This window comes from Nicotiana tomentosiformis, chromosome 5 (genome assembly GCF_000390325.3).
Source record: "Nicotiana tomentosiformis chromosome 5, ASM39032v3, whole genome shotgun sequence".
In the NCBI taxonomy this organism is placed as follows: domain Eukaryota; kingdom Viridiplantae; phylum Streptophyta; class Magnoliopsida; order Solanales; family Solanaceae; genus Nicotiana; species Nicotiana tomentosiformis.
This window is the reverse complement of record NC_090816.1, coordinates 115,069,023-115,080,193: the sequence shown is the minus strand read 5'-3', so window position 1 is coordinate 115,080,193 and position 11,171 is coordinate 115,069,023. Positions and strand designations below refer to the sequence as shown.

At 35.5% G+C, this 11,171-nt stretch overlaps 1 protein-coding gene across 1 annotated transcript; it reads left to right on the top strand.

Annotated features, from left to right (window-relative positions):
* The first annotated feature begins 386 nt into the window (after positions 1-386).
* On the top strand, positions 387-8,413 carry LOC104085309 (protein TIC 20-I, chloroplastic-like). Its single transcript, XM_009589308.4, has 3 exons — positions 387-514; positions 1,861-2,020; positions 7,536-8,413. The coding sequence occupies exons 2-3, from the start codon at positions 1,882-1,884 to the stop codon at positions 8,171-8,173; spliced, it is 777 nt and encodes a 258-aa protein (XP_009587603.1). The 5' UTR covers positions 387-514; positions 1,861-1,881; the 3' UTR covers positions 8,174-8,413.
* Positions 8,414-11,171: the final 2,758 nt, after the last annotated feature.

The window sequence follows — 11,171 nt, the reverse complement described above, 5'->3', positions numbered from 1 at the left end:
ATTTTTAAAAATTATATAAATATACTATCGGGTTGGTTTGGTTTCAGTTTGACTTTTTTTAGTTAAAACCAAATCAAACTAATTATGGTCGGGGTTTTTTTTTCCAATACCAAACCAAGTCAAACCAAATCACAATTGGATATTTTTTCCGGTTTGACTCGGATTATCGGTTTGGTGCGATTTATCGGTTTTCTTTGTACACCCCTACTTCTATACATATAATGTCAGGTTAGTTTGGTTTCGGTTTGAATTTTTTTAGTTAAAACCAAACTAAATCAAATATGATCGGGTTTTTTTTTCAACACCAAATTAAATCAACCAAACCATAGTTATCGGGTTGGTGCGGTTTGCAGGTTTCATTTGTATGCACCTGGTCCGATGTATGGGCTCAATTTAGAAGTGAGTGGCGGCCCATTGACAGCTCGTTTTCCTCATATTCAAAATCCACCATAACAGATAAGCTCTGAGCACTCACTCGCACTGCACATCTTTCTTTCTCTATGCCTTCAAGCAGGTATTTAATCCTTCTTTCTGTTTCGAATTTCGATCTTTTCCTTACTTTTTGTTTTGAAAAATAAATTTCGCCTTTGTGTTTTCGGGGATGTAGGGCTTTTTATTTTTTAAAGCATAAATGGGTGCATTGTTATTATTCAATTTTATGGTCTTCGCCTTTACAACTATTTGTCGGCTTCCACAAAGTAATAATCTTGTAACACTGGAATATAGGGGTTTTAAATTTGAAAAATTGATAGTTGCGAAAGTAAGATTGTTGAATCTGTCATTTCGGAGCATCTATGCGGTTAAATTTATGTTTATTCTAAATTTTGAATAAGAAAAGTTTAGATTTTGAAAAATTCAATTAGTTTAGATTCAATTGCTTCTTGTTGGTTTTGTACATCCTAATGTAATGTCCAAACCATTCAGTTATTTCAAGCTCAACATTTGAAATACCCTTTACCTGACAGAATAAATTGAGTGTTTCCGTCCTTATTTTGTTATTGAAGTCTTTCTGGCTTGAAAGCCTAGGACAATTTCACCTTTTTTTTCCCCTTTCTTTTTGGTTACTAAGTATAGTAGGGGCAATTTGAATGTAAGGCCAATTTGAATGGGTACAAAATAACTGTAGTTTATAGTATTTGAGACCACGCGACGCATGACTAGTGGTGGCAAAATTGATATGAAAAAGAAATAGCTATCATATTATCCATTAAAAAATGGGTTGGATAATGAATTTCTTAAAAATGGGTCAAATATGGATAAAATTCATATTATCCACTTAGAAAATAGATAACTAATGGGTTTAACTTTTACATTTACAAAGACTCAAATAGGGGGTTCCTCAAGTTTGGGTAACTAGTAATTTTCCCAAAAGTGATCATATTCAAGAAGCCGTAGATAATATGGATATCCATTTTATCCGCCGGTTAACCTATTTTCTATCCATATTAAGTATGGGTCGGGTCGGATAATTTATTTGTTTATGCATTACCCGTTTTCGTCCCGCCCATATCCGATCTGACCTGCCCGTTTGCCACCCCTATGCATTACTAATGGTCTGTGTTGGCCATAAATTCATAAAGTTGTACTACAGGGTTACAGAGGCAGGAAAGTATTTCTTTCCATGCATAAAGACAAATTTCTACTGAATTGGGGACTTGCCATATTATTTACTAATTATTGATGGTAGAACACTTCCAGCTTCTGCGTCTGATATTCAAACATTGTATATGCATTTGCTTCATTTAGGCTACATTTGGTTTTGATACTTCTCCGCGGAGTTTATGGAGATCCTTCCATTTTTCGTCCGTTTGGTCTTTAACCCGCATTCCCTGTGGTGCTGTCGGCTTTTCTTCTTTGTAGAACATCTCTAAGGGATTGAATATGATCCTAAATGGATGCTCCTTAAGTATCTCCAAGTCCTATGGATCTGCATCATCAAGGCTGCCTTCCAAGGTTGTAACCTCATGTGTTAGACATTCACCAGCACCTCATCGGTACTATCCGACATCCTGCTCCAAAGGTGTGTATGGATTCTTTGTGCTGATCCTTTTGCATGTCATTGTTTCAGTATGTATTTCTGATTTATAATAAATGCGTTATTGAAATGGTGCTCGCCGTTGCATCATATGCCATAACTGCAACAGAACTAGATAGATACTTTGTCTCTTAGTGAGCGGGCGAACTCAGCATGCTATTATTCTTTAGCTTGAGAGAGCCAGTGTTGTCAAAGGCGCGCTTAAGCCCTAAAGTGAGGCTCAAAACATGTTGAGCGCTTCGCCTCGCTTTGCGGGCGCTTCAGTGTCGCATCAAGGCTCTAAGGCATACTTTCCTTGTCCATGAGTGTAATACTGAAAATGCGACACTGAACATTGATATTTCACTTTATCGTTATTTTTTCTTCAACTTTGTTTGTCCATATATTTGTTATTCATGCTTATAATTATTGGTCTTGGACTACATATATATATTTTTACTTTTTCCTCCAGTTGCGTCTTTTTTCATTAAAGCCCACGCTTTATTTGCCCTTTGCGTTTAAAGTCCCAACGGGCCTTAGAGCTTTTTTGCGCTTTTCGCCTTTGATAACACTGAAGAGAGCTGAATTTTTCCAAAGAATAGATCTGATTTTATGTCGGTTGTTGTCCGCTTAAGCCCTGAAGCGAGGCTCAAAACACGTTGAGCGCTTCACCTCGCTTTGTGGGCGCTTTAGTGGTCGCATCAAAGCTCTAAGTCATACTTTTCCTTGCCAATGAGTGTAATCCTGAAAAGACGACCTTAAACAATTGATATTTCACTTTATTGTGAGTTGTTTTTCAATTTTTTTGTCCATATATTTATTATTCATGCTTATAATGATTAGTCTTGGACTATATGCATATTTTTACTTTTTCTTCCGTTGCGCCTTTTTCATTAAAGCTCACGCTTTATTTGCGTTTTGCGCTTAAAGCCCCAATGGACCTTAGAGCTTTTTTGTGCTTTTCGCCTTTGATAACACTGTGCTTAGCTCGTTTATTTCTAGTTAATGAAGGTTTCAATCATCAGAATCTCCTCCCATTAAGTGCATTTGTTTTTTTTCTTTTTACAACCACTTGTTTCTCTTAATTGGCTTGATTCATTAAGATCTTGCATATAATCTTAAAATCATTTTTTTAATAAGGTAAAAGTGTATTAAAAGGTACCAAGATGGTATAAAAAGATACAAAAAACATCCCAAACAACATCATCCACCTTCTAACCTATCCCTCCTAGCATGTCCAAGAAATCCACATACTGATCCAGATTTCCTAAGGGGCTACATTACACCAATAATACAGATTATGAAGACATTTATTCTTAATTCTAATAATGTGATTTCTATGCCCTTCAAAACAAGCTTTGTTCCACTACCACCGCAGGACCACCCAATGTTTTGGAGAGCGAGAAGCGGAAAAAAGCGAGGAGGCCTCGCTTCACCGAAGCGAGAAGCGTGCTTTTTTAATGTGAAGCGCAATTTAATACATAAATAAATAAATAAAAGGTATAGATAAATGACCAAGAACTCAATAAAAATAACATATTAAGCAAATGTTTCAATTCTTAAATTAAGAAGTAAATGATAGATACTAAAACTAGATAGTCAATAATCCTCAAAAGTCATAACATATTAAGCAAATTCAAAACCAAATCACAAAAGGAGCAACATCCTATTATTCAACAAGATCTCCAAACTCTTGAAGTGTCATCATGTTCGAGTTATTATATTGGTCATCATCTTCTTCATCGGGGGCTTCATCAATTAGGGTTCTACTTGAACTTGTAGCTACTCTTTCTTTGCTCCTTAAAGTACTTCCCCTAAAACCATAAATATTCTCCTCAACTCCACTTGCCGTAGCAACATGACCAAAAGTGAGATCTTCTCCTGCATATACTTCTTCTTCTTCATGATTTTGAGGGGCTCCGGTTAACCATTCATTTGCTTCATCAATGTTATCCAACAAAATTGGATCAATGATATTGCGAGCTTTGTAATGACGAGCCAATGTTCTATTATATTTAATGAACACGAGATCATTGAGTTTCTTTAGCTCAAGCCTATCCCTCTTCTTAGTATGAATCTGCACATAAGTTGTAGAAAGTAATTAAGATGAGTACTTAGGATAATTGAGATACACTTTAATTTAGTAATAATGTAATATAACTTCTCACATGTTCATAAAGACTCCAATTTCTCTCGCATCCAGATGAGCTACAAGTTAAACTTTGAACTCTAATAGCAAATTGTTGCAAGTTTGGAACTTTATAACCAAATTGCATCCACCACTGTAGAAGTATTATTTTAGAAGTTAATAACTTAAAAGTTAAAGCTCTAAAGAGTAAAAGCAATTGAAACAACTTGCTCACTTGGTGCCAATTTGATTATGGCTCTAATGGCCGAAGCTAATCCAATTATTCCATCGGCTTGCATGTACACACAAGCTCTTCCCCTATTTTGTCTTGCATCGCTTCATCTGGCACCAACCTCGCAACACATGCATGATACCCCCTCCACACTTCTTTATCTAAAGTCTTATTTTCGTTATTTGTATAAAAAAAACCTGGGTTCAAAATATGCCCTGCTGCATGCAAAGGTTGATGAAGTTGAACCGCCCTCCTTTCATCGATGATTTCAAAAAACTTTCCCATATTTCCTCCTATCATGATCAGATGCCTTCTCAATAGCTTTTTTGGCCCTATCCATGGCTTCATAAATGTATCCCTTTGGTGGTTTTATCTCCCCATCCACCAAACGAAGTACAGTAACCAAAGGATTACCAACTTTAAGTGCTTGAACAGTGTCATTCCAAAAATATGGACCAACAATATATCTCGCAACTTCTTTCCCAAGAGCTTCCTTTGCATAGATACTCCCACTCCATTCAGTTGACATGAACAAGGTTCGCAAGTTTTTCTTTTGCAAGTAAAAACTATGCAAAGTCATGATAGCTGTTGCGAATCTTGTCTTAGTCGGTTTCACCAAATTTCTTTGGTTTGTGTATCTCCTCATCATGTTCAACAACGACGGCCTCTGACTAATGTAAGAATATATCTTGACCGCCTAAGCAAAAACTATAGGAATTCAAATTTCATAGTTAATTAGTATAATCAATTAACATGAAGGTTAAAATAGAAAATTAGAACTACTTGTTCACCTGTAGAATATGGGGCTAACTTGAAAATGTCACCAAACATCAAGTTGATACAATGTGCAGCACAAGGAGTCCAAAAAATATTCGGGAACTCCCTTCAACATGTCACCCGCTTTTTTATTCTCACTTTATCGGTAGCAACTTGTACAACATTTTCCTTTCCAACTTTCAATATTGTCTTCTCAAACAAGCTGTACATTTTATTGGAATCGGTTGAAGAGTCATTAGCATCATAAGATTCAAGAAACACACTACCTCTCGGAGAATTCACCAAAACATTAATGACCATTTTCCCATTTTTTGCTGTCCATTATCCATCATAATGGAACATCCATACGTTTTCCATTGCACCTTATGCTCCTCGACAATCTTGTTGTCTTTTCCACCTCCTTTTCAGACGAGGAACTCTTACTTCGTAATAGATAGGGGGTTTTATTCATGGGCCATATTGGCGTACGGCCTCAATGAATTCACCAAAACTATCGGTGCAATTGACACAATTGAAAGGGAGCCCCGCATCATACATCCACCTAGCAAAAGCTTCTACAGCGCGCTCTCTTAAACTCTTCCTACAAGAATTTAAATCAACAGCTTCACCTTTTCTCTTTTCATTTGGTTTTTGCGAGAAATAAAGATTAAGAGGACCTTTCACATTGCTACCGGTGGATGATCCACTTCCACTTGTTGAATTCTTTCTTTGAGATTTTGAGGGAGGCTGCCCCATTGATATATCATTGGCTTCAAAGTCATCCTCATCCATTTGACTATCTTCATCAACAAGATTAATCATAGATTCTCTGTGGCTCTTTGAATTTTTTAACTCATTTTTTTTTGCAACATACGCTCTCATTTCTTCCTTAACAGAATCCGGAACACTTGGACATACTTTGACATCTCTAAAACCACCAATTAGATGTTTCTTGTGACAATGTATTCCACTGATATATATATATATTTTGACAAAAGATACATTGCACTTTTGTGCTACTGCCAATTGCAACTCCATATGCCCAAGTTGGATCTTTTTTTTTGGCTTGATGCCATGGAATAATAAGATTGAATTTACTACAATGAACAACCAAAAAAAAAAAAAAAAAACAGAACTGTTAAAACATGGCATAACAGTGTACAGCAGAAAAACAGTGCAGAAGCATAGTGAACAGCAGAAATAAAAAAAAGAAAAAGAGCACAAGCATAAATTAGAAAACAGGGCTGAACAGAGAAATAAGAACTAAAAATAGAAAAGAAGAAGAGAAAAGAGGAGAGGAGTCGAACAGTGAACAACAGAAATTAAAAGAAAAAAACAGAGCACAATCATAAATTAGAAAACAGCGCAGAACAGAGAAATAAGAACGGAAAAAAATAGAAAAGAGGAGAGGAGTCGAACAGTGAACAGTGAAGCAGAGAAAATCAGAAGAGGAAGAGAAGAGAACAAAGAACTGAAGAACAGAAGAAGAGAAACTTACGTGAAGAGCACAAGAGAAGAAGTCGAAGGTTTAAGTCGTCGCTCGCTTTGCAGCAGAGAAGCAGATGTGTTTGGAAGAAATGTGTGCAAGTGTATTTGCAATTCTTTTTAAAAAAATACCCTAGGCAGCGACTGGACCTCGCTTAAGCGAGCTTTTCTCGCATTTTTACATCGCCTCGCTTCTCGCTTTTTAGGGTGAAGCGTGCGCTTATTTACAGATATCGCGCTTTAGGGCAGAAAGGCGCAGACCCCCTCGCGTCGCTTCTGCGCTTTTAATAACACCCGACCACCACAATCACTAACCTTCACCACAAATTCACAACTGCCAACCACCACTAGTAACAACCTTTGCTGCTAGCCACCATCTCAACCACACACCTACCACCTGCCACCACTGCACAACTACCATGATCAGCCATTTGTACCAACCACAATCACCCCTACCACTACTTCACAATCATCACTAGTGATGGTGTGGCGTTATATTCTTAAAAGGTATTCTTGTTTTCTCCGTCTTTAAGGAGAAATATGTTGTTCTTTTTTTCCTAAAAGACTTAAAACTAAAAAGTGAAATGGCTCGATCCGTTCTTGATGGTATAGTTTATTAGAGATGTGTATCCTTCCATTCACTTTTTTTACTGTTCTCATGCACTTCAAACAGACAAATGTGCAAAGCTTGAATACTGTAAAAACTAAAAAGATTAGGGGACAAAGGGTTTATGGTACGTCAAATGTAGTTCTTTAGCATTCTGTGTTATAAGAAGCATGATAGAGAGAACAAAGTGGTACAGATACTTGAGCATTAAATCTCAGCTCTACAAGCTCATAGTATAATTATTTTTTGTTGGCTCTAGTAGTTGAAATAATTTAAAGCTAGTTAACCTTTTAAAGTTGAGTTGTCATTGCAGGATTCAGCTTCCTTGATCTTTCTTCTGCATCATCACCTCTTTTCGGTGGTGAATATGGTGGCCTTTTGCATGCTATACCCCAATTACCAAGGCGAAGCCAATATTCCCTTGCCCCTAGAGCGTCAAAAGATGTCCCATATAGTTACAGATTCCCTGCGATGACCACAAAGCCAAGGTGGTGGTGGAGAACCTTAGCATGCCTCCCTTATTTGATGCCTCTTCATGAGACTTGGATGTATGCTGAGACGGCATATCATCTCCACCCCTTTTTGGAAGATCTTGAGTTTCTGACATACCCTTTCCTGGGAGCAATTGGGAGATTACCAAGCTGGTTTCTAATGGCATACTTCTTTGTTGCTTATCTTGGTGTAGTGAGGAGAAAGGAATGGCCTCATTTCTTTAGGTTCCATGTGGTGATGGGGATGCTACTTGAGATTGCCCTGCAGGTTATTGGGACTATAAGCCGTTGGATGCCGCTTGCCGTGTACTGGGGCAAAGTTGGCATGCATTTTTGGACCGCCGTCGCATTTGCCTATCTGTTCACAGTTTTAGAGTGCATAAGATGCGCCCTCGCAGGGATGTATGCAGACATTCCATTTGTCTGTGATGCAGCTTATATTCAAATACCTTATGATTAATGGCTGCCAACATATGTTTATTATGCCTTTTAGAAAGAACATTGAGGCTGGATGGAACTGAAAATGATCAGTCTCTTGTGGATTGTAAAACTCAACTTTTATATAATGGGACCTGTAAAACTAAATTTATGCTAGTGTTCTTTCCTCTTCCATTCCTCAAAGGGATTGACTAAGTACTCATTGTTGTCAAATTGGTTTTAGGTTTGTTCTCCTAAATCTCAATTGCATTTATTCCTATCATTCTAAATCCCTTTTAGCCCCATTTACATTACTCTTTCTCTTATCTTTGCCTGCTCTGCTCTGTCTCATCACTTCTTGTTCACTATCGAAGAAGCATGTAACCAAACAAGGACTCATAGAAAAGTAGCTTAGATCCTTTATAAATTGACTCAGGTAGTTCTTTTCATTAGTACAATAGAACTCTAGCCAATAATATAATGGGATTTTTACCTTCCTATACTAAATATGAAACTTTATTACCCTCCTTAATCAAGTTTTAACTTAATTACATGGTCATATATAATTTATCAATTATATACAAATTAGTTTTAAAATCCCCTTATATTAGTAATTGAATAAGGAATTAGTTATTTCCCATCCATGTTCTCTCTCTTCGTCTCTCTCTGTCTATCTATCTCATATTCTCTGTTCTTTCCCCAATTTTTCTTCCTCTTATGTTCTTTACTTTTTATCCTTTCATGTTGTATATATTTTTAATAGAATTTATCAATGGATTTCAATCGTTTTACTATAGTGTTTTAACTTAGCAATTTCCTTTCATGTTGCACAATAGGTGTTCAAATTGATATGTCAATTAATAAATTTTGAAGGTGTTTGACTCTCCAGCATTGACAGCCATTAAAAGGCTTTGATTCGAATTTGGATTTTCAAAAACCATTATTTGTTTGGATTGGGTGTTGTTGCAAACAATTGGAATATTGTTTGGAGTTTATATCTCAATTTTCATGGTGTTTGGTAAAGATTAAACTTGATTTTGGTTGAATTTCATATTGAAGAAGAAGAAGAAGAACACATGACATACAATATAATTACGAAATTGCATTAAAATTGTATTATAGTTGTACGTAAACTGTATTTAAGTTGTATTATGTTGTAGCTATATATATTTTTATTTGAATGTTGTATGAAAATAATTATTAACGGCTTCATGGTTTTTGTTTTGAAGAAGCTACGCTATATCCCATTAAATTTCTGTTTAACAACTGAATATTTTTTAATTATAAACTCGGATAACAAAATCCCCTAATTTAAGGCACTAACAGTGGATTGTATATAAATTGTAAGCAATCCTTATTTAGGGCGGGTAATATAAAAAACTAGGAGAATTTTGATAAATAAGTTTCAAATATTGTATAGGACAGAAAAATCCCTAATATAATCTTAAAATAAATATGGAACTTGCCAACTATTGTCAACATTAAAATCTCATTTGGCTTTAACAAAAATTTGCTGAATAGTGAAGCATAATTTCCAGAAAATTGACCATTATCTTTGCAAAAATCTGATGCAGTAACCAAGATCAACTTCTAAGATAACTTGATGTATTTTACTAAAACTGATTCGAAATGGAACAAGATTTGTAATTAACTAACATGCCCTTCAACTGCGTGAGTAACCTTTAATTCATGGGTAAAATGATCCCCGTTGATTCGCAACTAATACTACTATTTTCTTGAGAGATGGTAAAATCCACCATCTTTTAGAAATGTTCAATTCGTCCAAGTTAAGATGGATTGAGTTATAATTGTGTGTTGACTTAATTTTGAACTCGAGGTGATCCATCAAACTATTGTGTCAAAATAGAGTTAAAATAATGTAACTCGACAGTCAAAATGGAACTTTATCCCAGACTTACAAAATTAAATTTAGAGATTGGGAATTATGTAAATCTGGAAGAACTAAAGTTACAAATTTAATAAAAATATAATAGTTTTACCGTTTTATTAAAAAGCAAAATAAAATGAAATGATCACAACGATATCATTTCAATATTGTTCTGGGTTCAGTCACATTCGTGTCTCACAACTGTGCTAACCTTTTGTATCTCAATATATTATGTTGCCGAGTTGAGGAAGTTCAAATTTCCTATGCACCAAAATTGTTAATCTGAACCGAGATAACGCAGGTTCTATTCATATGGTGGTGGAATAAATTCGCGTTCATTGAATATTAGAATTTAAGAGGGCAGCCATTGATGGAACAGTTTTTTCCGATCTTATACCAAAATTACCTTCCGTCAAGGAGTTGATCTTACACTACTGTAGGTACTTGAAAAACTTCATTAAAATCTCGAGTTTTGTAGCCTAGTATTAATTTATTTCTCAATGCAAACCATATTTTTTATGTGCCAAAGTTACTCTCCTTAGACTGTTCCATCATAATAGAGTACTTTCTTTTTCATTTGAACGTATTTCAAGCCAACGCAGGATTTTCATATTTTATTTTTCATCCCACACCAGAAATTGAGAATTTAATATCTTATCTTGAGTTTTCATCAATTTGGTCATATTCAAAATACTTCAATACCATCTTCTCGACTTGTTGGCCCGAGATATTAACTATACAATGTGACAATAGAAGTAGAAAGTTTCTATGTCGACATTTGTTGAAGAAGAGACGACAGTGGAGAAAGATTAAATGTACTTAATTGGAAAGAGTGTCTTATAAATTAAATGCTCAGATAGAATATAAGAGAAAGAGAGAAGACAGTTGGCTGGGCTTGATAGGAAGATGTTGAGACTTGAGAGTTAACCCTACTGTCATTAAAGAGATTCATATTCGTTTCAAGCAAACCCAAGGAAAAGAGAAAAATAATAAATCGACATCTTCTATTTCAAGGTAACTATTTGTTGTGTGAAATATATATACACTAATAAAATTATACTGGATTGTTGTTTATATCAGTCACATTTACATTTTCATATGTACTTGTCATATCCCATTTTCCTTTCCTAATAGTTATGTGTGTTATTTGTGC